General features: G+C 41.4%; 1 protein-coding gene across 3 annotated transcripts in view; it reads right to left on the reverse strand.

Moving 5' to 3' along the window:
• The window catches only part of PDE1A (phosphodiesterase 1A), a 221883-nt gene that overhangs the window by 31898 nt on the left and 162814 nt on the right, over window positions 1-27171 (reverse strand). For all 3 annotated transcript variants that reach the window (XM_070731884.1, XM_070731882.1, XM_070731883.1), the window contains 5 exons: window positions 20728-20910; window positions 19349-19415; window positions 9701-9817; window positions 6512-6652; window positions 2714-2814 (listed from right to left, as the gene is read on the reverse strand). In XM_070731884.1, the coding sequence (XP_070587985.1) occupies window positions 2714-2814; window positions 6512-6652; window positions 9701-9817; window positions 19349-19415; window positions 20728-20910 (609 nt within the window). The remainder of the gene's footprint in view (window positions 1-2713; window positions 2815-6511; window positions 6653-9700; window positions 9818-19348; window positions 19416-20727; window positions 20911-27171) is intronic.

Genomic DNA, 27171 nt, shown 5'->3' on the forward strand with positions numbered 1-27171 from the left:
ACAGGCAGTCTTAAAAATTAGATACTTTGTAAACATAGAGGAAGCCTTAAAATTAGATACTTTGTAAACATAGAGGTATGGTCCAAACATGAAATAAACAGAGATGATATAATTAAAGTGATTTTATTACTCCTTCAAAGGAGTAATAGATTTCTCCCGTGTACATTATTTCCTGGCAAATGAATGATAGCTCCTCCTTCTCTATGTCCCTTTATGTTTTTCTGATTCTTATTAGTTTTATACATTAATATAGTTTCATATATTTTATATTTAAGAGAGATGGAGGAGGGAGGGAGGGAGAGGGAGAGGGAGAGAGAGGGAAGGAGAGAGAAGGGGAGAGGAAGGGAGAGAAAGGGAGCGAGAGAGAGAGAGGGAAGGAGAGAGAAATGGGGAGGGAAGTGGGAGAGATGGAGGGAGAGAGGGGGAGGGGAGGGGAGAGGGAGGAAGGAGAAAGAGGGGGAGGGGAGAAAGAAAGAGGGAGAAAAGGGGAAGGGGAGAGAGAGTGAGGGGGAAAGAGAGGGAGTGAAGCGGGGGAGATGGAGGGAGGGAGAGAGAGGAAAGGAGAGGGAGAAAGGGAGGGGAGGGGGAGAAAGAGTGAAGGAGGAAGAGGGGGAGGTTGGAGAGGGGAAAAGGGAGAGAGAGCTAGAGAAAAGAGAAAGAGAGAGGGGGGTTTCAGAACACTAAATATCCAGAGGAGCATTTTTGCAATGGAAATCTGAATGGAAGAGTGTTTCTGCTTCCACAGCACTCAAAATCAATGCATTTTCAATCCAGATAGAAAAGGACTTGACCTTTGAATCACTACAGGTGATGTAAAACTTTCATTTTGCCCAGAAAGCAGATATGATATTAGAAAAATAGATCTGTTTAATTCCCTGACTAATGTGTATGGTTAACACTAAAGCGAACAATGGTCAGACAACATGATGGGTGAGAAAAATTGAGTCCTCTCTCCAGGAGAGGCAGAAGATGTCTAACTGGATAGAAATACTGTTACATACATTGATATATAGCAGTAGAACTATCCAATCCCAAGACAAAGTTAATGGGTCATTAGTGCAACTGAACAACAATTTCTTTACAGATAGGAACAAATCTGATGTTCTGGTGAGTGTATAAAAATGTGTAGGAAGCCAACGACATCTCAGATGTTAAATTTCAGCTAACCCCAGCCCAAACCAGCAGCTAGGTTTATTTTGTTAATGGTGAACTTTATAAAGCTTTGGTAAAGCCACACTTGGAATACAATTGTATTCAGTTTTGGTCCAGTTTTGGATTGCTACCGGTGCGATAGTGGACTGTGCACCAATAGTGAATGCAAGATTGCGCAATTTGTGCGTGACCGCTCCAATAATAGTTCTATGGACAGTGGCATCTTTTTCCATATTTTTTTTGCTTCATGTGCATGCTCAGAAGTAAAATCTTGTAACGGGATGCGCCCAAAAGAGAGATTTCTGATTTTTTGCTTCTGTGCATGCACAGAAGCAAAAGCATAGTGAGAACATGTGTGCATAGCATATGTGTGCACACACAACCAAACACATATAGCAAATGGGTGCACACACAACCAAACACAACACAACCGAAGCTGCACATGGTAGCAACAGTAGAAGCAATCCGCCCCAGCATAGCATGATCAATATCCCACCTTATCCACCTAGTTATACAGTATATACAGTATAAATCTGAAAATCCCTCTTTCTTCCTATTAAACAAGTGGCTTAAAATAATCAACAGGAACTGAGAAAGGATAAATTGGAGTCACAGGGACTACATTCTGTCTAACAGTGATAGAAAAAAGGTCTACCCAACCAGTTTGACACTATGAACTTGATCAAGATCGGAGTTTAAACCCCTGCTCACCTTTGAAAGTCATGGGTCTCTGGATTACAGGTAGTCTTCGACTTACAACAGTGTAGGGGACCATACCTCCCTTAGGGACCATTCAAAGTTACACCGGCACTGAAAAAAGTGACTTGTGACCACTTTTTCACAGTTACAACTTTTGCAGCATTCCTATGGTCATGTGATCAAAATTCAGGTGCTTGGCAACTGGTTCATTCCATAGAGCTATGGCACTACAGAAACCTATCCTGAATTCTTCCTTTGATGTGAGGGGAAAAGGTTAAAGCAGGAGTCCCCAAACTTGACAACTTTAAGATTTGTAGACTTCAACTTCCAGAATTCTCCAGGCAGCATAGCTGGCTGGAGAATTCTGGGAATTAAAGTCCACAAGTCTTAAAGTTGCCAAATTTGAAGACCTCTGGCCTAGCCTATTTCAAGGATTGCTGCATGGGCCCCTGGGAAGAATGGTGGAATGTAATTATGTGGAAAATATATATATATATATAAGTCTCTCAGTATGGGAAGACACTCTTAAGTGAGATAGACAATTCCATTCAGAAACCCAGAATTGTTCTCTTTGTGAACTGTGCAGATCTGAGGTATGTAAGAACTAATTCTCTCCATTTACTTTGTCTCAAATAACTAATTCCCTCAATTTATTTCATCTCTTTTCCCTTCTTGCTATCACTCAGTACTCATTTTGTCTTCTTATTAAAACTCAGCAACTATTGTAAGAGAGTCTTGCGCAGTGTGCTGTCGGCATTACTAGTGTTAAGTATGCATCACCTGCAAATATTCTATAAATACAACATTTGAGAGACTGCTCCCAGAGAAAAGTTTTGTTGCAATTAATAAGCATCATGCTTACCTGGTCTGAATGTGGAAATTGTTTGTAGTCCCAGTATGCTCATAGTCATGAACTGCAGCTGCAAAAATCATGGCTAATATTTCCAGTTCAGTGAGCCAGTGCTAATCAATAAAAACAAAACCCATCAACCCATAATGTTTATTTAGATTTGTTTATTTAGATTTGTATGCCGCCCCTCTCCGCAGACTCGGGGCGGCTCACAACAAGTGCAAAAAATACAATTTATAACAAATCTAAATTTCTACTAAAAACATTTTAAAACCCCATTTCTAAACACACATACATACACACATACCATTCATAAATTGTATATGCCCGGGGGAGATGTCTCAGTTCCCCCATGCCTGGCGACACAGGTGGGTCTTAAGGAGCTTGCGAAAGGCAAGGAGAGTAGGGGCAGTTCTAATCTCCGGGGGGAGTTGGTTCCAGAGGGTCGGGGCCGCCACAGAGAAGGCTCTTCCCCTGGGGCCCGCCAACCGACATTGTTTAGTTGACGGGACCCGGAGAAGGCCCACTCTGTGGGACCTAATTGGTCGCTGGGATTCGTGCGGCAGCAGGCGGTCTCGGAGATATTCTGGTCCAGTGCCATGAAGGGCTTTAAAGGTCATAACCAACACTTTGAATTGTGACCGGAAGTTGATCGGCAGCCAATGCAGACTGCGGAGTGTTGGTAAAACATGGGCATACCTAGGTAGGCCCATGACTGCTCTCGCAGCTGCATTCTGCACGATCTAAAGTTTCCGAACACTTTTCAAAGGTAGCCCCATGTAGAGAGCATTACAGTAGTCGAACCTCGAGGTGATGAGGGCATGAGTGACTGTGAGTAGCGAGTCCCGATCCAGATAGGGCCGCAACTGGTGCACCAGGCGAACCTGGGCAAACGCCCCCCTCGCCACAGCTGAAAGATGGTTCTCTAATGTGAGCTGTGAATCGAGGAGGACGCCCAAGTTGCGGACCCTCTCCGAGGGGGTCAATAATTCCCCCCCGGGTAATGGAAGGACAGATGGAATTGTCCTTGGGAGGCAAAACCCACAGCCACTCCGTCTTATCCGGGTTGAGTTTGAGTCTGTTGACACCCATCCAGGCCCCAACAGCCTCCAGGCACCGGCACATCACTTCCACTGCTTCATTGACTGGACATGGGGTGGAGATGTAAAGCTGGGTATCATCAGCGTACTGATGATACCTCACTCCATGCCCTTGGATGATCTCACCCAGCGGTTTCATGTAGATATTAAATAGTAGGGGGGAGAGGACCGACCCCTGAGGCACCCCACAAGGGAGAGACCTCGGAGTCGACCTCTGACCCCCCACTAACACCAACTGCGACCGACCGGAGAGGTAGGAGGAGAACCACTGAAGAACAGTGCCCCCCACCCCCAATCCTTCCAGCCGGTGCAGAAGGATACCATGGTCAATGGTATCGAAAGCCGCTGAGAGGTCAAGAAGCACCAGGACAGAGGATAAACCCCTGTCCCGGGCCCGCCAGAGATCATCCATCAACGCGACCAAAGCAGTTTCCGTGCTGTAACCGGGCCTGAAACCCGACTGCTGGGGACCTAGATAATCAGCTTCTTCCAAGGATCGCTGGAGCTGGAGTGCCACCACTTTCTCGACAACCTTCCCCATAAAGGGAAGGTTGGAGACTGGCCGGTAGTTGTTAAGTACGGCTGGGTCCAGGGAAGGCTTCTTGAGGAGGGGGCGCACGAGCGCCTCTTTATAGGATGACGGGCCCCAGTCACCTCAACTGACTCGTTGTCAGCCGACTCTGTTTTCCAACTGGAGTCGAGGTCCGCCCGGATCTGAGCGATTTTATCAGTGAAAAACGTGTTAAAATCCTCGGCACTACTCTGTAAGGGCTCCCCAACTCCCCTCTGATTAAGAAGGGAACGGGTCACCCTAAACAGAGCGGCCGGGCGGGATTCTGCTGATGCAATCAAGGCGGCATGATACGCGCATCTTGCCGCCTTGAGCGCCACTTTGTAAGTCTTAATAAAAGCTCTTACAAGTGTTCGATCAGATTCAGACTTACTCTTCCTCCATTGCTTCTCTAGACATCTCTTCTGGCGTTTCAACTCCCGGAGCTCCTCGTTGAACCATGGAGCTCTACGGGGTCTAGCGCTGCGGAGAGGTCGCAAAGGCGCAATCCGATCAAGAGCCTCCGCTGCAGCCTTGTTCCAGGCTTCTGCAAGAGACTCCGCCGAACTGTGGACGAGTGCATCTGGAATAACCCCAAGCGCCATCTGAAAGCCCTCTGGGTCCATCAGGCGTCTGGGGCGGAACATTTTAATTGGTTCCGCCTCCCTGCGGGGAAGGATTGGAGCCAGGAAGTCAAGCCGTAGTAGGAAATGGTCTGACCATGACAAAGGCAATACTTCTAAGCCCCTTAGTCTCAGACCATTGCTCAATTGCTCAGAGAGGAATACCATGTCGGGTGCGTGCCCTCTCTCGTGCGTTGGACCCTGTATTACTTGAGTCAGGTCCATGGCTGTCATGGTGGCCATGAACTCCTGTGCCAGTCCAGAGGCTTCGCCGAGTGACGGCAGGTTGAAGTCCCCCAAGACAATAAGTCTGGGGAACTCCACCGCCAACCCGGCTACCTCCTTGAGCAGCACAGGCAGGGCTTTAGACACGCAGCTGGGAGGCAGGTACGTGAGAAACAAGCCCACCTGAACCCCTAAGTCCAACTTCATCAAGAGAGACTCGCAACCCGCAATCTCTGGAGCAATGAGTCTACGCAGGCAAAGGCTGTCCCTGGCTATAATAGCCACTCCTCCCCCCCTTCCCTGGGGTCGAGGTTGATGCCATATCTGAAACCCAGCTGGGCAAATTTCAGAGAGAGGAACTCCTCCCTCTGGGCCCAGCCAGGTTTCAGTAATACATGCCAGGTCGGCCTCCTCATCCAGGATTAAGTCCCGGATGAGGAGAGCTTTATTTACCACCGACCTGGCATTAAGCAGCAGCAACCTGAGCCCAGGGCCAGAATTACACTCACAAATAGTTTCCCCTTGCCAATTAAGATTCAGCATTTTACATAATCCCAAATTTCTTCAAGAGATCATGAAGAGCATTTATAGCTTATTCTTGCACTATTTATTTATTTGTTTGTTTGTTTGTTTAATTGATTGTTTGATTGTTTGATTGTTTGATTGTTTGATTGTTTGATTGTTTGATTGTTTGATTGTTTGATTGTTTGATTGTTTGATTGTTTGATTGTTTGATTGTTTGATTGTTTGATTGTTTGATTGATTGATTGATTGTTTGATTGATTGTTTGTTTGATTGTTTGATTGTTTGATTGTTTGATTGTTTGATTGTTTGATTGTTTGATTGTTTGATTGTTTGATTGTTTGATTGTTTGATTGTTTGATTGTTTGATTGTTTGATTGTTTGATTGTTTGATTGTTTGATTGTTTGATTGTTTGATTGTTTGATTGATTGTTTGATTGATTGTTTGATTGATTGTTTGATTGTTTGATTGTTTGATTGATTTTAGGCCACCCTTCTCTTTAGACTCAGGGCAGCTTATAACATGTTAGCAATAGCACTTTTTAACAGAGCCAGCATATTGCCCCCACAATCTGGATCCTCATTTTACCCACCTCGTAAGGATGGAAGGCTGAGTCAACCTTGAACCGGTGATGAGATCTGAACCGCTGACCTGCAGATCTACAGTCAGCTTCAGTGGCCTACAGTACAGCACTCTACCTGCTGCGCCACCTCGGCTCATTTATTTATTTATCAGATTTCTAGCAATATTCACAGAAAGGAACCCTAATGCTGTAGCTTTTACCCTTACCATGATCCCAGTCAGAAGCATGATGCAATGTACAGTTTGGGTAACATCAGCTGCATGGATCAAGTTGTGGTAAGGATTTTTATACTTGCTGTAGCCAATTTCCAAAGCTTCCCCCAATGAAATAAGACTTGGAACAGGAATCTGAAAGAGTCAAAAACCAAAAAACAAAATAAAGGAGGAGGAGGAAGAGGAGGAATCCCCATGAGTAACAGGCCTGCAAGGTATGCAGTTATAAAAGTTTCATGCATGATCGTTTTTGCCAGTCCACCCTCCAAACCTCACCAGAAAAAGAGGCAAGTAAATGAACAGTCTGCAGTCAACTTTGCACTTGTCCTGATAAAACAGGAATGTGAATACTTCAAGTTCCCAATGGCTAAACTCTCACTTTCAGTCCATTATGCTAAACTGAAGTGAGTCACCTCACTATCTTTTTCTCACCTTATCTCTATCTTTGTCTCCTGACAAAGGAAACAAGAACTATGGTGATTGGTCTGGTTACCTGGATGCAAAGACAGTTCTTTTCTTCTTCCTCTAATGGCCAGATGATATCAAAAAGTCATGTTTCGCTTGTATCGTCAATAAATAAACATAGCAATACCATTGCTTAAACCTGAACCATCCCAAAGAGGAAGAGAACCTTATCTCTCCCCCCCCCCAAGCTTTTAGAATGGAACAAGCTAGAAATAAACCAGTCATGATTTTATGCAATCATTATAGAGTGCCAAACAGTTCCAGCTGGGCTTTCAAAAACAAGAAAAATAATCTTCCTGACAAGAACCGAGGAGACAGTATGTGTTGTTGTCTATGATAAAGCCTACAGAACTTCACTTGAATTAACTGAGAACTGTCTCTCTCTCTCTCTCTCTCTCACACACACACACACACACACACAATCTTTACAGTCTAAAGTCCTGGCCTATGGCCATTCATCCTATCCTTTGCTTTCCATATTGCTTCTTATTCGAGGCACTGACCCATCATTGGACCTTAGCATTTGGAAGAAGACTCAGGGCCTGTGATACTGTATTTTTAGATGTGTCAGAATGGTTGAACAATTAGAAACTTCAAATCTCAACCAACAAATGCCCTGTCTTACACATTGGCAACAACAACCTGAACACCAAATACAAACTGGGAGGATACAACCTCGTAAATGACCCTCACTCTATCAAGGACCTAGGAGTATTTATTTCAAAAGAATTAAGCCCTAGGGTTCACTATAACAGCATTGGCAAAAAGGCATTAAGAGTTATTAACCTCATTTTGTAAAGCTTCTTCTCCGGTAACATTGTACTACAAAACAGGGGATATAAAACCTTTGCCAGGCCAATACTCGAATACAAGCTCATCTACCTGGAATCCACATTGTATACAAGACATTAAAACAATAGAACAAGTCCAGAGATATTTCACGAGAAGAATACTCCACTCCTATTCTTGCAATAATCCTGAGTCCTTTGGGATTGGGTGGCATAGAAGTTGAATAGATAGATAGGTAAGTAGGTAGGTAGGTAGGTAGGTAAGTAGATAGATATAGATAGATAGAATATCTTGTGCCATCAGACTTGAAATTTTGGGCCTGGACAACCTAGAACTATGCCGCCTTTGGTCTGACCTAAGCTTAGTACACAAAATTTTCTGCTACAACATCCTTCCTGCCAATGATCACTTTCAACCGCAATGATCACTTTCAACCTCAGGCAACAATAGATATAAACTCATAGTAAACCGCTCCAAATTTGATTGCAGAAAATACAACTTCAGCAACTTCAATGCCTTAAATACACTATTTGACTTTGTTTTTACATCCCCAAACACCCCATTCCTAAGAGGTCTGTAAGGAGACATGCATAAGCGCACCAGCATGCCTACTGTCCCTGTCCCATTCCATACCCATTTCTTATGCTTATACTTATACTTTATACTTATATATTTATATATTTATACTTATACAGTGGTACCTCTACCTACAAATGCCTCTACTTACGAACCTTTTTAGATAAGAACCGGGTGTTCAAGATTTTTTTGCCTCTTCTCAAGAACCATTTTCCATTTACAAACTCAAGCCTCCAAAACTATAACCGGAAAAGGCAGGGAGAAGCCTACATGGGGCCTCTCTAGGAATCTCCTGGGAGGAAACAGGGCCAGAAAAGGTGGGGAGAAGCCTCTGTGGGGCCTGTCTAGGAATCTCCTGGGAGGGAACAGGGCCAGAAAAGGTGGGGCAAAGCCTCTGTGGGGCTTCTCTAGGAATCTCCTGGGAGGAAACAGGGCCAGAAAAGGTGGGGAGAAGCCTCTGTGGGGCTTCTCTAGGAATCTCCTGGGAGGGAACAGGGCCAGAAAAGGTGGGGAGAAGCCTCTGTGGGGCTTCTCTAGGAATCTCCTGGGAGGAAACAGGGCTGGAAAAGGTAGGGAGAAGCCTCTGTGGGGCCTGTCTAGGAAACTCCTGGGAGGAAACGGACAGAAAAGGCGGGGAGAAGCCTCTGTGGGGCCTCTCTAAGAATCTCCTGAGAGGAAACAGGGCCTCTACCATCCCTGTGGTTTCCCCATTCGCACACATTATTTGCTTTTACATTGATTCTTATGGGAAAAAATGCTTCTTCTTACAAACTTTTCTACTTAAGAACCTGGTCACGGAACAAATTTAGTTCGTAAGTAGAGGTACCACTGTATTTATTTTCTCATACATGCTTGACAAATAAATAAAAATAATTAAAAATAGATATCTTTGTAAGATTTTGTTTCATGACAATTCTCACACATGGATGTTGGATTCTGACTGTTGTGTCTATTCTGCTCCTTCATTCTCATGGCAGATGAACTTACATAGGCTTACACTCTCCAAGTTCATCCCAGGAAAACAGCCCAGAAGCGTAGTGTAGATGGAGTAGGTTCACTATTCTTTCTGAGCTATTTGACCATTTTAGACATTATTCCACCTATTGCAAGCCATCAAATGGAATGCATATTAAATTATTTCCTTATTTGAGAATGTATTGCAAATGCACTTCACTGCTATTATGGGCTTCCTTTTCTCTCACTGGTTACTATGTGTCTTTGAAACTGCTAGAGAGGCATATGAGGGAAGGGGAGGACAGGTGGGGAATGTCCACTTACCAAGGCTATTGAGGAAACAAGAAAAATCAAGTACCCTTTATCTCTTAAATATGTATTTATAGAGAAAGGTCTCACCTTGAAACGGGTCAATAAATCATATCTGGTAAACAATTCATACATCATAAATTTCAGACTGTGGCCTCCGCTTGCTTTATTTAAGGAAAATACATCAAAGGACCATTTGTCAACATCCTAAAAAATAAGGAAGAGGAGGGATGCTTATGGATTTTTAGATTTTTCAATATTTTTCAGATAGTTTTATAATTTGATAAAATCGTTATTAGGCTAGTAGCTGGATACCCGTGCTTTACTACGAAACTGTGTGATCAGGCTTGATAAATTGATAATTAAAGTTTGAACACGATTGACCTCTCCACTCGCCTTCTTTCCCTCAGGCTTGCAAGCTGAACTCTTAAGCATGGAATAGAATGTCTAAACTCCCAGCCCGCAGGCCAGATGCTGCTGCTGCTGCTGCTGCTGATAATAATAATAATAATAATAATAATAATAATAATAATAATAATAATAATAATAATAATTTAATAATAATAATAATAATAATAATAATAATAATAATAATAATTTATTAGATTTGTATGCCACCCCTCTCCGAGGACTCAGAGCGTGAGTCATGTACTGGCAGTTGGAACAGAGTTCTTTTCTAGGGTGAACAAAGACAGAAGCACCAGCCTGAAGATGACGAGTGGGACCTCGTCAAAACATTGCCAGAAATTTCCAAATCCTACACGGGAAGAAACCCGAATATGCCAAGACCATCATACCTGTACCCGTAAAAATCTACAAAAACAAACATACATACATACATACATACATACATACATACATACATATATATATATATATATATATATATATATATATATGTAGATTGTTCTGAGTTCGGGTTTTGCCCTGTGTAATATTTTGCATGTCTATGCGACGTTTCGGTGAAATCACATTCACCATCATCAGGCTGAAGTTCCAAGCTTCGTGTTATATATACTATATATATATATATATATATATATATATATATATATATATATATATATATATATATATATATATATATATATATATATGTGAATGATGAGGCAGCAGCCATCTCGATCACCGGAACATAGAAACTTTAATAAAACCCACTTAGCTTTCGTTAGCGTGTTGCTAACTTCGTCAGAGTTTTAAAATGCCGTGGGAGACAAACATCTTTATAAAGCATTACTCAGTCTGCTCATTGCCCGCGTCACGGGGCCACACCCTTCCCTCCCCCCTGCGGTAAGCCTAATTGTGGGCTTAATCATGCTGGCTGAAGGGAGATCTACCTCTTTTGCTCGTGTTTGTTGCCTTTTTCCCTCCCCAAGGGAGGGGGTGGAATTGTGAGGCTTAATCCTGCTGGCTGTAGGGAGACCTGCCGCTTTTACTCGTGTCTGTTGCCTTTTTCCCTCCCCAAGGGAGGGGGTGGAGTTGTTAACCAGAACCCGGATGGAAGCATCGACACGGAGGTGTACCGCAAGACCACCAGCACGGATCGCATGTTACACAACGAAAGCAACCACCCCAACGCACATAAAGTCAGCTGCATACGGACATTATTCAACAGGATAAATACCCATTGTAGTACACGGGCAGCCAAACAAAAAGAACGAGCGTATCTTTACCAAACTTGTATACGTCATGGTTACTCGAGGGATTTTATCCAACAGTGCGTTACACCTAGACTCCGGCAGCCTACTGAAAGCACAAACGAAACATCAGCGTGGAGGGTACTCCCGTACATACAAGGGGTATCCGAAACAGCTGCACGCATACTGGCACCCCACGGGGTCAAAGTAGCGCATAGGCCGGATCAAACTTTGAGAAAATCAGTAATGCGCCCGAAGGAAACCCTAGTGAAGGAGGAGTCTTCCTCGGTAATTTACCGTATAAACTGCAGTAATTGTACACATCACTATGTGGGTGAAACAGCTAAAAGGTTGAGAACCCGTGTACACGAACACAAACTAGCGGTCCGGCGTCAGGAACAGCGCTCCCAGATTTGGATACACATGGAGGAGCAAGGTCACGGCTTCGATTTCCAGGGAACTGAGATTCTGGCACAAGATGAAACCAAGGGAGGTCGCCTCCTAAAAGAAGCCTGGTTCTCGAATGAAAATTCTTTAAATAGACACATCGATATGCCATCGGCATACCAGGCTTTAAGGCACCAACAACGACTTAAAGGAGATGGGTCATTAAGATTGGACACAGCCCCCAGCAGAATTCCCCAGGCCAGACATAGAAACCAGCCGAATGAGGGTGGGATAACCCCCCACGAGAAACAAGGGAACATACTGGAGCAATACGGAGGTAGAGGTGGAGGGGCACAATTTAAGTCTAACATAGAGGACAAGGGGGGATTAGAACAGTGTAGACCTAGGACGAGGACATGGGTAAAAAAATTGCAAGAGCAGACATGTACCATTATAAAAAGTAACAACGACAATGGGGGGAAGAAAGGAATACCAAACACCTCCGAAGCATTGCCTCACAACTCCACCCCCTCCCTTGGGGAGGGAAAAAGGCAACAGACACGAGTAAAAGCGGCAGGTCTCCCTACAGCCAGCAGGATTAAGCCTCACAATTCCACCCCCTCCCTTGGGGAGGGAAAAAGGCAACAAACACGAGCAAAAGAGGTAGATCTCCCTTCAGCCAGCATGATTAAGCCCACAATTAGGCTTACCGCAGGGGGGAGGGAAGGGTGTGGCCCCGTGACGCTGGCAATGAGCAGACTGAGTAATGCTTTATAAAGATGTTTGTCTCCCACGGCATTTTAAAACTCTGACGAAGTTAGCAGCACGCTAACGAAAGCTAAGTGGTTTTATTAAAGTTTCTATGTTCCGGTGATCGAGATGGCTGCTGCCTCATCATTCACGTATGTACCTGGAACTCGCATTTTTAGGACTATTCTTGATATATATATATATATATATATATATATATATATATATATATATATATATATATATATATATATATATATATATACACACACACATACATACAGTATATACAGTATATATATATATATATATATATATATATATATACATACATACACATATATATACATACATACTGTATATGTTAAAACAGACTAATACAAATCCCTTTTTTCTTTTAAAGAAATCAATTTCCAAATATCACTTAACAAAGACTATAATATGTATTTAAGTTTGTTATTGCAACAATATTTCAGTTTAGAATCAAAGAATGTACGACTATATAAAGATCAGTTCCAGAATTGAATTTCAGTTCTTTTTATATATATTTGTATTGCTTTATCACAAACTGTGCAGTTTTATCAGGATAGTGTCTCTGTAGCTTTCCAACTCACTTTCAAGATGTCTCCCTGTCAAATAATGCACAGTCACTGTCTCTATCATTTACACTGTTGCATGTTTGTTTTACTTTTTTCCATTTCTCAGTCCATTGAGCATTGTCAGCTTACTACATATAGCTCCTTGTTTATTATTTATTAGTCCCTTTTTTTCTTAATTCTCCTTCTTCTCATTATTTCTATGTCCATTAAACCACTTTCACTGTTAATATAATGAATCTCCGATCTCTTAACTCTTTACTGTCCATTCCAAAACTTCAGCTTGCTCCTCACCACTCAAGCACTGTTTATTCCTCTCGGAGACCCACTTCTCATTGCTCATACAATCTCTGATTCGGAATTTCCTCACAATTTGCTGGTAAGGACTTGCCAATATACTGCCTTTTTCCTCTTTCTTGTTTCCTCTTTTGGAAGTTGCTTGTATCCTAAGATTTTTATTAATATTGATTGCTTCTTCATTACTTATTTGATCCCTATGACAATCAACTAATGGTGGCTTCTTCCACGCCCGTTGTCGGGGCTATCACGTTTCCCAGTGTGGGGTCACGCCTCTCCTCACCACCGCCTGATGTTCCCCTTCTTTTGGCTATCTCCTATGAAGATCTGCACTGCCACATTCGGCTCCCTGAAGCACGGAATATTGGAAAGGGGAGAGCAGTCAGCATTCCCCACTCCACAGTGCCATAGTGTCACCCCAGAAGTCTACCTTTGTTCTATTTTATATTATTCACTGAGTTACTTGCTTCACAGAAGAAAAGGTAATTCTGCCTTGCCTGCACATGGAACCTGTAATAAAAAGTCAACCTTCTGTGACAATATATTCAGCTCTTATTAGGCCATTTTTGAAGTTTTCCTTTCCCACTGCAGGTGTTTTTGCTAAGGAGATAGCATTTCCTTCTTGGATATGACCAATGCTGTTGGTTCTGGAAAGAAAGATGATTAACAGTATATGATATTGAGATCAGCAATCTATCCATGGGAGCCAGTTTTCTAGCTTCTTCTCACTGCTGAACCACATCACAGGAGAGCATTTCTTCATTGCTATTCACAGGGCCTGTAGGGGTTTGCCTATTAGAGAACCTTCAATGTTTATGGTGCACAAATTATCACTTAGACTAAAGTTTGGCTAATGGAGAAGGAAACAGTAGAAACACAAAGATCCTTTGTCTCTGCAAATGAATTCTAATCCAGAATGTTCATCATAACAATTATGAGCGTTTAAAACAATAACTTTCAAATCAGAAAAGCCTTATTGCTTTTAATAATGTCCAAATGACCTTTGCAATTTAAAAAGAAAAAGCATCAGTCTTTTTGAGAATTGCTATATACTATATGTAGTTAAACAGAAATATTTTGATTAATCCTGTAAATTAGATGCATCCTTTGGGGACATTTATCTAAAGCAATCCTAACATATAGATGCATAAGATAAAGTTGTATTTTCAATTTCTAACTAAATCCAATAATTCAAATGCTTACTGTTTCAGCCTATCATCTAATCACTCTGGTTGATTGTGCAATTCCATGGTTATTGTATGCCGACAACGTTATTATTGCATCTGTTTCATAGGAGGGAATGGAGCACTTAGGACATTATCTTTATTTTGCATAGAAAAAACGCTATCAATAAATGATTAGGACACCAAAATCTTACTTTTTGCCCAGCATTGTCATTAATGTCACTAATGGAAAATAAGTGGCACTCCAGTTGAAAAAGTGCACACATATTTGAGAACCTATTTCAGTGGAAAAATTCTACTTTACTTTGGAGTGAAATTTCTTGTTTCATTATCCTGACATGCTCCATTTTCTTATCTAGCAAGTATTGCACAGCCTATTTCCACAGTTATTGTGAGATGTTATCATTCAATAGGTAAATTGGGTGCAGGAATATCCATCAAAATAATGGATGCTCCTGTAGTCTGCATGGTCTTTCAAGCTAAGATAGCCTCTCAGCTTCTTTATTGCTTCCAAATTGGTTCCTTTGCAAAGCTTAATATTATTGAAACTGTCCAAAATAAGTTTATTAGAGACATACCGATGGTTCCAAAATGTATTAAAAATGCCATCCTATGTGTAGAGACAGGCATAATTTCATTGGATACTGCACAATGGTTTCTTCTTTATACCTTCTCTCTAAAGTTAATTCTACTTAACCATAAATTTGGCCCCTTTAGTATTTAGAGATTGCTTTAAATCATCATGGCTTAAAAAAGCCCTTGCTAAAATTCAATTGTTGGGCTTCTCCATGGAGAATCTGTGTTTGCTAGGTTTTGGTAATTCTAGAACAACCTTAAGCAATGGATTTGGAATACAAATTTTGAAATAAGCTAAAATAATGTGTCACACCCCAATATTTATCATTTGCATCCAAAAAGGCTCACCTCAGTCTCCTATTTATCATCTACCGTATTTTTCGCTCCATAAGACGCAGTTTTTTTCCTCCCAAAGTAGGATGAAAAATCAGCCACGTCTTATGGAGCGAAGATGCAGGCAGGGAGGGGGGGGGAGGCGCTGGAGCAGAGGGGGGGCATGATATACTCATCTGGAGACCGCCGCCTCTGTCGCCGCCTCTCCTCTTCCCAACCCCGAAGAGAGCCGTGCCTTTCGGCCTCCGGAAGTGCTGGGCCGGGGGACACCTCCACCCCGCAGGTTTAGGAGGCGGAGCAGCACCGGAGGAGCGTTGGCGGTTCCGAGCCTTTGGGAAGGCTACGGGAATCGCTTCAGGAGGCGGGGAGGTCTCGAAGACCCAAAACCCAGCCAGTCGCTCGCAGCCGGCCGCCGCCTGTGCAAAGTTTGGCTGCGAACTCGGCTGGCTAGCTGCTGCCTGGCCCCCTCCCTCCCAGAGGAGGGTCTCCCTTCTCACCACCAGCGGCGCTCCCCCTGCCAGCCAGCCAGCCAAGCCCCGCGCCCGCCGGAGCCGGCTCTTTGCTCTCCCCCCGCCGCCCGCCGCGTTTGCAGGAGGTGGGGAGGGTCGGGTGGCCCGCCAAGGCCAGGAGGGATGCCGCTGTCCCCCCTTCCCTCTCTCCGCCCGCCGCTGCGCCTCCTGCTGAGCCCCCTCGGCCCCGTGCGGCACCTGTCAGAGGAAGCTGCCCTGTCCTGGCCAGGATCCGGGGGCGAGGTCGTCGGGGTTTGAGGGGCCCTAAACCGCCCACATCAGAAAAACAGAAAAAATAAGGGAGAAAGAAAGAGAGAGAAAGGAAGAGGAGAGATAGAAAGGGGGAGAGAGAAAGAGGGAGAGATAGAGAAGGAGAGAGAGAAAGAGAGAGATACAAAGAGAGTGAGTGAGAGAAGGAGAGATAAGAGAGAGAAAGAAAGAGGGACAGAGAAAGAAAGAGAGGGACAGAGAGAAAGAAAGAGAGGGACAGAGAGAAAGAAAGAGAGGGACAGAGAAAGGGAGAGGAGAGATAGAAAGGGGGAGAGAGAAAGAGGGAGAGATAGAGAAGGAGAGAGAGAAAGAGAGAGATACAAAGAGAGTGAGTGAGAGGAGAGATAAGAGAGAGAAAGAAAGAGGGACAGAGAGAAAGAAAGGGACAGAGAGAAAGAAAGAGAGGGACAGAGAGAAAGAAAGAGGGACAGAGAGAAAGAAAGAGAGGGACAGAGAGAAAGAAAGAGGGACAGAGAGAAAGAAAGAAAGAGAGGGACAGAGAGAAAGAAAGAAAGAGAGGGACAGAGAAAGGGAGAGAGAGAAAGAGAAAGAAAGGTAGAGAGAAAGAGGGAGAGATAGAAAGAAAGAGAGAGGGGGGCTTGTTTGTATATTTTCCCAATTCCCCTAGGGCAGTGTTATTGTAATAAATATTTTAGCCTACTTTTTGGCTCAAAATATTTTTTTTCTATTTTCCTCCTCTAAAAACTTGGTGCGTCTTATCAGCAGGTGCGTCTTATAGAGCGAAAAATACGGTATTCCATTTCTGAAATTTCATTAAGTCCTTCACATTAGTCAGATTGGATTCTTTTCCCTCAGCAGTCCTCCTGGGCTGTTTCAAGGATACTCTTATTTTATTTATTAGATTTTCATCCCGCCTTTATTATTGTTTTGAATAACTCAAGGTGGCAAACCTAATTCTTCCTCCTATTTTCACCACAACACAACCTTGTGAGGTCAGTTGAGCTGAGAGACAGTGATCGAATGACCAATTGCGGTGGACGTGGAGTAAGCACACAGACACAGAAACTGGGATATCTGGGTCACTTTATTAATTTAACTTAGGACCTGCAGAGGTAAAACGAAAGAGGGCGGAACAACCATTCCATAAAATTCTTGAGCAACTATAGGGTGAAAGCCCCCTGCCAAGCAAGGGAGGGCCCCTGTAACCTTGAACTTGGACTTAAACTTGACCCTCTCTTGCTCTTTGCCACGTCCATGCATGTGGGAAGGCTCACCCACCCAGGTTGTCATCTCTGGGCATGTGGTGGGTGAGCCCCAAGGGCATCTTGCCTCCATGTCCAGGCCAGCCCAATCATGGCGGGGAGTGGCCCATCGGAGATCACACAGTTGCTGCTTTATCCAATTTTTCCACCTCTTAATGCCTGATTCCCATGACAGAAGGGATATGAGACCAATTAGATGCTCCAAATTCTGGCCGAATTAGCCTAATTCCATAGAATAAGATGCTGGACACCACCTAACTGATCCCTCCCAGCTACCAGTGTGGAGTAGGCAAAAAACCAGCCATAATCTAATAGTGTTAGATTCTGCCAAATATTCCTACTCGGCACATGGAGATGACCACGGGTCTCACTGCGGCTAAGGGAGGGTGGATGGGTGCCTGCAAAACAGGCCGGCGGCATCACAAAAAAGGGAGGCAAGCGGCACTCCGTCCCCTTTTATATTGGGGGTCACCACTCACCTCCCAGACACATGTCATTCCCTGTGATGAGCGCAGGGCATGCTGGGAGAGGGGACCACGCATTGCACACACGTGCCATCATCCCCCCCCCCCAGGAAACCATTGCCACCGGCGTCCTTCGTGCTACCACCACCACCGTAAATGCTGCCGGCCTGAAGGCTGCCAATGGTCCCAAGTCACCCTGGTACCTTCCATGTCTAAGGTGGGTGGGGCTAAAACTCACAGTATCCTGGTTTCTAGTCTGGTACCTTAACCACCATAACAAACTGGCTCTCATATCAATAATTGATTATATTCATTTGGTTAAGTTCAACAAAAAGTCTAAAGCCATATGCTATCCCCTATACAAGCATTCTATACAGACCCTTATATGTCCTAGCCTAAAGTAATTTCTATTTAATGCTATTTTAAAAAACAATATCCAAGCCCTCGAAAATAACCTCTGGTTGACCCATTTTGTGCTACCATTTATATACAATGCAGCGCCATTATTTAGATTTTAAACCAACTTTGACAATAGTATTTTATTTGAAAATATTTTACTACCTTTGTTCTTAAATTATTTTAGATTCTATTACACATTGTTTATCTATTATACATATAGATAAATAGATGTAGAATGTTGCAATAATTTTATATTATATTCTACAATAAACTGCTGAGGATCTAAATTGTTGGCGGCAATATGCTGATTCTGTAAATCTTTTAGAGAGGGCTGTAAAGCAGTGTGAAACAGTATATAAGTCTAAGTGTTACTGCTATTAATCCAGACAAAATAAAGTAATTATTGTCTGGATTAATGACAATAGCACTTACATTTATATACCACTTCACTTTCTTTTCAGGGTCCAAGTAGGTACTCTCGTACATGATAAGTAAAGAAAATCTAATTAATCACATTGCTGAAATGGCTATTAGCCGTGTTTGTGTTTGTAGCAACTTAAAAAACAATCTGAAATAAGATAATTCACTATAGTTATTATGAAATGAATATCATTCAGAAATATGGAGAACAATAGCTGTCCTTGCAGCAAGACTAAAGTAAATATAGAAATGCCAATGTTATAACTAGAATTGCCACCACCCTCCTTGCTTTTCATAAGCTACTTAAAACCCACCTCTGCCGCCAGGCATGGGGGAATTGAGATACCCTTTCCCCCTAGGCCTTTACAATTCTATGCATGGTATGGCTGTATGTATGTTTGGTTTTTTATTATAATGGGTTTTAATTGTTTTTAGTATTGGATTATTGTTATACGCTGTCTTATTATTGCTGTTAGCCGCCCTGAGTCTACGGAGAGGGGCAGTATACAAATCCAATAAATAAATAAATAAAATAAATAAATAAACTATTTCCTTACAGAACCGGATTAAAAACCTGAACATTGTTTTCTGTGCAATTTATACAGGAAAGGGAAAAATCTGATTCCTATTTCTCCCAATAAATTTATTGAGAGAGATTGAATATATTTTGTACAGTAGCAAAACTGAACTAACCTTAAAGGTTGCTAATACTTCAGCTGGATAAGCCAACCCAACCATGCTAGACGTTCTTCGATACATTCTAGAAGAAAGAAATATGAAATAAGGCATTTCAGAACCTCTCAGTTAAAATGGGATCTTTATTCTATGTGAGCAATTCTTATGAAAGCAGATGTAATATATAGAGAACTCTTACAACCACATAAAAGACCGTTTTCCCCAAAGCAAGACAGGCGGATTTTCAACCTGTTGTCAATCATTCAGATCTATTCTGTACCTATACCAATGGATGAATGCTAATCCCCTTTCAATCAAACCTTACTGCTAAAGGAGCCTGGCAAATGATAATTTAAGCAGAATATTACATTCTGTTTTCATATACGTAAGCAATACAGACCTTTCAAATATTAATCATGAGGATTAAACAAATGTGAATAAATCCATAAATAACAGAATCAGTATATGCTTGCTTAGCAGTTAACCTTTTTAAAAACTATTTTTCTGTTCTCTTATTCCCTAAAAATCCAAACCACTAATCTCTTTCTGAGTTTTAAACTCATACTATTGTTTTCAATGTGAACACTGAACACTGAAAAGGCATAAGAGTACCTATTTATACAAACAATGGCACATATTCCTAAGTAAGTCTGAAGGCAATTACAGTGCACTTTTATAAGCATTATCTTAAGTATTCCTCACTGAGTTCAACAATACTTCTTTTGGTGCCTTCAAGTGAATATTGACAAGTCCTTCAAATACGTTAGTAAAGTTACCAAAGTGGTTTGCCATTGTCTCTTTCCTAGGGCTGAGAGAGAGTAACTGGCCCAGGATCACTCAGCTGACTTTGTTCTCTAGGCAGGACTATGACCAGGGATGGGCTCCTGCCCGGACAGGGGGAATGCAGTGGAGTAGCAAATGTGGAACTCCACCCCAAAGCACCCAATTTGCACTGAAAGATGTTGAAAGAAAATGCAGGGCGTCCTGCATAAGCCACGCCCTCGGTGTGGTAATAAAATTTTTGGTAGCCCTTCACTGACTATGACTCACTCTCTGCTGGGTTGAGGTATGATGCCTTAACCACTACATCAAACTGGCTCTCCTCAACAATACGTACACAAAGATATTTACATAGTTAAATGTTTATACGTGTAGTCTCAATTTTGATGTAAAAACATCCCAAGCATGAAGTTTGAGTCCAGATTTTTCCATACTCAATTGCAAGCATCCAAGCTGCGCTTTAGCTGGTTAATACCAGTTTTGAAAAAAAAAGACCAAGTTTAAAATACTGTGAAATAAAATAATTATTTCGTGCTTTTTGTGGTTCTTCATCAGGATGATGATGTTGGTAACACATTCATCTGTGGTCACATAATTAATAAAAGAACAAAGCATACCTTTCCACAAAGATCCCAGCTTGTACAGCATGCACGATGCTTCGAAATTTTGGTTTCTCCTCTGGTCTCCTTTTGGTCATTCCCATTTTCCTTGTAAAGGTAGACGCTAACCAATCTCGCACTTCCAGTGGAACGGAATCTGATTGGATATCTGATAGTTCATCCTCTGTATCCAATAACCTCCTGTATATGGAAGACAGCACATAATAAGTACCAAGCATTCAAAACTCTTAAGTACCGGTAATTGGAATTATGTCTCAATAGTAACCATTCTTTCCACATGAATGTACACAGTGAAGTCCCCCTTGCTCTGTTTGATAGAATGATGTTTTATATCAATTGACATCAAGGATTCATCTACCTCTATATTGTTTGTTTCAAGAATGAGCACTTCAAGCTTGTGGAACTACGTACTTTGGTACTTTGCTGTTTTATTAGAACTTCAAGGGCCATAAATTAGAAATAACTGCAAAGTAGAAAATGAAATTTGGAACAGAGCCAAAAGCAAAATGGTGACAGAGCCAACATCTGCTGTACTTTCCTTGCCTCACAAAATGAGCCAACATCTGTAGTTTGACATATGTTAACCTTTTAAGGATCAGGAAACAGACTCCACAAAGATTATAGGAATCATATTTGTTGGAGGGTACAATAACAGAATCTTGAAAGTCTGCCAGTCTCTCTCTACTACATCTTACTACATCTTTACTACATCTACTACATCTTAGGCCAAATAGAATTAATTCAGCTGATTTTGAGTTATTTCCTATGCTATCAATTTTCCTGGGGATGAGTTATATTTTTTATCTCCAGAGCCCTTTATTGTACATCTGGCTTTCTGCTACAATTCTCTAAAATAGCACAGCAGAGTAATACAAAGTCCTTATTGAAGTACAGTAATAGAATCGATATTTTTAGTTTATGTGAGAAACACTGTCAGAGACATTTAATTATTATAAGGTTAGTTATTAGTATGACCCATAACCTCACTTGCAATTTGGGTGGGGGGAATGGGAAATCTTTGCAGTTAAATTGCCAAATATCAAGAGTAAACCTGATTAATTTCCTTGTCTACATTGACTCCGTGGTTTCAGAACTGGGTCCTTCAGAATTAATCCAAGTAATAAAAGTTACATGGACTATTACATGTCTGATCAAGACTGAAATGGATTCTGGGTTTACTTATTCGGAACTAAATCTTGCCTTACTTGTTTGCAAGAAAAAAAAATGTGGTAAATTTTCACAAGAGTTTTTGTTTGGCCAATAGCCATATTCATGTTTAAACTGTGTGAAGTCCCTCAGTAAATCAGATAGTCTTATGAACGTCTGCCCACCAGGTTGCTTGTATCTCCCATGTATTTCTTTAAAAAGATTTTTAAAAACTTTTAAATAAGCATTGTAAAAATCAATACAAACCACACAACTGTGTAAGAGTAATCAGAATATTGTTTAATAGAAAAGAGTGAGGCAGGGATTCAAGCAACAGAATAGTGCCTTGATGGCACAGTGGTTAGAGTGCAGTACTGCAAGCTATTGAAGTAGTACAGCAGCTATTTCTGCTGATCACTGGCTGCCAGCAGTTTGGCAGACCGAATCTCAGTAGGCTCAAGGATGACTCAGTCTTCCATCCTTCCAAGGTCGGTAAAATGAGGACCCAGATTGTTGGGGGCAATATGCTAACTCTCTGTAAACCACTTAACCCTGCTGTTCTGTTCGAAAAAACTCCCTAATCTTATGTTCCCGGGTCTATTTGACCCAGACCACACATTTTTCATTTTAGGTACTTATATTTGGTCTTTTTGAAAGCTTTTTTCACCTGGAAACAAGTTTGAACATTTCTGCACACAATGGAATGAAAATTGAACTGAAAAAATTAATCCTTATTGGTTTATTTTGCACATAAATATGCCTCCCCCCCCCGGTTTTGTGAAATTGTTTTAGGTTTATTGATAATTTTGCCTGCTAAATGCATTCTATTTTACTAAAGTTGGTGTGGGATTGGTAGCTTGAACCTTTCTGAACATAATGATATGAAAATTGAACTGAAAAAAATGATCCTTATTGGTTTATTTTGCTCAGAAATGGGCCCCCATGCTTATACTCAAATAGGCTTATACTCGAGTAGGCTTATACTTGAGTATAAGACAATATGGTTTTATATTCACAAATAAACCAATAAGAATCATTTTTTTCAGTTCATTTCTATTTTTCTTATGTTTAGGATTGTTCAATTTAGTATATCAAAACTTTTGGGGGAATATTCCTTAGAGATTTGTAGCCTAAAAAAATATAAATTGACAAAAAATTCAGAAAGCATGGGGGGAGGGGATTTTTGATCAAAATAAAAATATAAGCCTCAATTTTTTCAGTTCGATTTTCATATCATTATGTTCATAAATGTTCAAACTAGTTTTCCAGTGGAAAAAGTTTTCAAAAAGACCAAATTCAAGTACCTAAAAAAAATCATTTTGGTCGGGGTCTATATGACCCGAACAGAGTAAACGTGACTTTTTTTTTGCCCAAAAAAAAATTTTCCCCCCACCCCCACAAATATTTTTTTGATGATCAGCATTGTTAAATTGAGTAAATGAATGCCTAAGATTTTAAAGAATATTTCGGATTTGGAACATAAAAAAATAAAAAGTGAAAATGGTTGCAAGCAGCCGAGGGGGGGGGGGAGGCCTTATTTCTGATTTTAAAAAACCAATAAGAATCATTTTTTTCAGTTCCTTTATATTTTTTCTTATATTCAGAAATGTTCAAGCTACCAATCCCACACCAACTTTATTAAAATAGAATGCATTTTGCAAGCAAAACTATCCATAAATTGAAAAAGAATTCACAAAAACGGGGGGGGGGCATGCATTATATCAGAAAAATAAACCAATAAGATTTACTTTTTTCATTTCAATTTTCATATCATTGTGTGCAGAAATGTTCAGATTACTTTCAGTGAAAAAAGCTTTCAAAAAGACCAAACATAAGCACTACAAATGAAGAGTTTTCGGTCCGGGTCGTATGTGACCTGGGAACAGAAGATTAGGGAGTTTTTTTGCCCAGCAAAAACTAAGCCCCCCACCCCCCCAAAAAAAATTCTCATAGAGAGAACCCCTGAAATGATGAAAAGTCATGAAATTTCAAGTTTCAGATATGCAGGGAAAATTTTTTACAGGGACTCAAACTTGGCTTCGGGTCACATACGACCCGAACAGAACAGCAGGGTTTTAAAGAGTGCTGTGAGGCAGTATATAAATCTAAATGCTAATGCTAATAGAGTTTTCATAAAAGGGCAGCAAATTATTTTGTGTTTTATTTCTTTGAAGTGCATTTTTACAGTCAGGAGCAATATTGTGAGGTTTTCTGCTTCAGGGGCCAAAATAACTGGGTTTACTTTGGAAGGCATGCGCCACGAAGGCTGAAGGATCGGGGTGTATGCTCCTACTGTTGTTTTACTTCAGGTAGCAATAGATAGCAATAGATTCTGGGGGTGGAGCTTTGATGTCACCGGCAGGTTGCTAAGGACACCAAGGTGATCACTTCCTGGATTCCATGGATTCCAGGAATTCCCCATTGGGGTTTGAGTTCGGTTTGGGTTCAGCCGAATTTTGCGTAAAGTTCGTCTGAACTTGCCGAACCCGAACACCGTTGGGTTCGCCCATCACTAATTAGTATCTTGTTAGGGCATATGCTCATTGTGCTCATGAACATATGCTCATGACATTGAAATGGGGTTGATTCTCATTGTGCATTGAGCGTATATAGATGTTCCTAATAGGCTTCAGATATAGTCCTGTTAGTTGGCAAGAAAATTCCCCCTCACAAAGCACAATCAAGATATTTTCTTAAAGATACATTAACTGGTTCTACTTTGTCTCCCCTCCCCTCCCCTGTTTTCCTGTTTCACCTAAAAAGTCTACAAGGGATTTCCAGGAAGTGATTTCCTTGATGAAAGCTGCTAATCTGGCTCTGAACATTGAAACTATCAGTCATTCTAACATTTTGAGAAATAGCAAGCTAATGCCTCGGTTTTATCTAAAAGCTTCAGATATTGATTTGGTTTATTAGGAGGCACTGAAACACTGGAGTTAATAAACAGAGCTTATTGTGGATTACTTTAAAAATAGCAGTTTAGTTTAAACTTGGGATAGTTTGTTTGTTTATTTATTTATTTATTTATTTATTTATTTATTTATTTATTTATCAGATTTGTATGCCACCCCTTTACTTCCATTTTACTTCCACCACCAATAATTGTACTGAAGTACAGTGGTATCTCTACTTAAGAACTTTTCTAGATAAGAATTGGGTGTTCAAGATTTTTTTGCCTCTACTTAAGAACCATTTTCTACTTAAGAACCCAAGCCTGGAAAAAATTTCTCAGGAAATTTGAGAGCGGCATGAAGGCCCAGCCAGTTTCCTGCCATTCCCCCTTTAATTCCGGCCATCTGGGCTGCCAGAGGAGCCTTTAGGTGATGCTTTGGGAGGCTTTTGCAGTCCAGAGCAAACAAAGCATTTTCCTTTATCTGGGTACTTGGACAGGAAATAAACCTCTGCCAGTGCCCAGAAAAAAGAAACACTCCCTTCGCTCTGGGCAGCCAAGGCGTCACCACAGAGAAGGAAAGGCACCGGCTACAAAGCGAGTGAGCGAGAGGAGAGGGGAGCCCTTCAGCATGGGAAGGAAGAGGCAGCAGGTAGCAGCAGCAGCCAGTATATGGGAGGCAGTGTATGGAGGCAGCTTCGTGCCGGGTGTATGAGAGGCACATGCTCCTCCTCGCCACCTCAGAGTCCCTATTTTTTTTTAAGCCTTAAAGTTTTGGATTTTTAAAATTCCCTTCATCTAACCTTCTTCCTTCGGCAGTGACTCTCCCCCTCCTCTTCTTCCTCCTCCTCCTCCCACCCCAATTCCAAGCTTTTATTTCTTTGCTAATAGGTTTACACGCATTATTTGCTTTTACATTGATTCCTATGGGAAAATTGCTTCTGCTTAAAAATGTTTCTACTTAAGAACCTGGTCATGGAATGAATTAAGTTCTTAAGTAGAGGTACCGCTGTATTTGTCTCTCACAAAGATGGAAACCCAAGGTTCCTTTTTTTCCAAGGGCATATACATGTTCTGTTACTCCATTTATCAGTTAACAGGATATTAAGGACATTAAAACTCACAATAATGCATCTGATAAAAGAGCTGTACATGAGAGTAAGAGTGATTGTTCACTGATAACAGTATGTATCATTGTGGAGATCATCTTGTCCAGCACAAATCAAGACATGTGTCCAGGGGTAAGCTGCTATCCGGAATGCTAAATTGGACTCGCCGCCGCAGCTCGTAAATGCTTGTGGAGCCAGTGGGATTTTGCTTCTGCACCTGTGGAGATAGCAAAACTGCACACGGAGCCGCAGGTGTGCCCATTTTGGTGAGTTTTTTTCCTTCCGTGCATGCTGAAACACAGGCGCACCTGCAGCTATTCTCCACAGGTGCAGAAGCAAAATTGCACTAGCCCCACAAGCACTCACAAGCCATGGCAATGAGCCCAATTTAGAGTTCCATCTGGAGCCTACCCCTGCATGTGTCCATAAAATGAGGAAGGGATAACTGGGGCTGAAGCAGTGTTTTTGGGAGCATTTTTCCCCCTAAATGTGAAATACCCAAAGCTAATGCAATTTAACCCAATTCAACTCAACTCTACCAAAGCCAACCAAACCCAGACCAACCCAACCAAACTTTCCATTCAAGTAATGGAATGAAAGCAACAAATGTTATTTTATTTTGATTCCTAAGCCTTTTCAAAGTTGCTTCTTCTGCTGAGATATTTAGTTTCTTAAGCCACAGAGCACTCAACTGGAGGTGAGTGACTCTGTCCTTCTTCCCTTCTCTTGGGTCTCTTTCTGATTTAGAGAAGAGTTGCATCCCATCTCTAATATGTCTGTGTATCACCTATGGCTCATGTAGCACTTTATGGAAAATACTGATTTCAACAACATAATCAAGGAAAATCTTGTCCAATGTTTTATGTAGTGTTTTTGGTCTTGCCAAGAATTCTTATTTTACAAGGGGAAAGTTCTCATAAATATGTTAAGCACATGACCAGGTGAACACCACTGTTTTCATGGTCATTATGTCAAGTAAAAATATCAACATGTTTTATAATAAATACTTAAGTTTGCATTTATATGCAAATAATTATTATAAATATTGCCTATGGGTTAATGATGGAATTGAGGGTGAACCTTTGAATATTTATTAAGGACATTCAGTATTTTCCAACATTTTCCCTTGGGTCTTTTAAATTCTGAAGAATTGCCAGTAAATATCTCAACATTCACCACATATCCAACAATAATCTACCATCTTTTAATAAAAATGCTAGATAATAACAAAACGTTTGGTTTTTGGCTTTTATTTTTACCAACTGCTGCCCCAAATCATCTGGGAAACCTGTTTTG

The sequence above is a fragment of the Erythrolamprus reginae genome, chromosome 1 (assembly GCF_031021105.1).
Source record: "Erythrolamprus reginae isolate rEryReg1 chromosome 1, rEryReg1.hap1, whole genome shotgun sequence".
NCBI classification, from domain to species: Eukaryota; Metazoa; Chordata; class Lepidosauria; order Squamata; family Dipsadidae; genus Erythrolamprus; species Erythrolamprus reginae.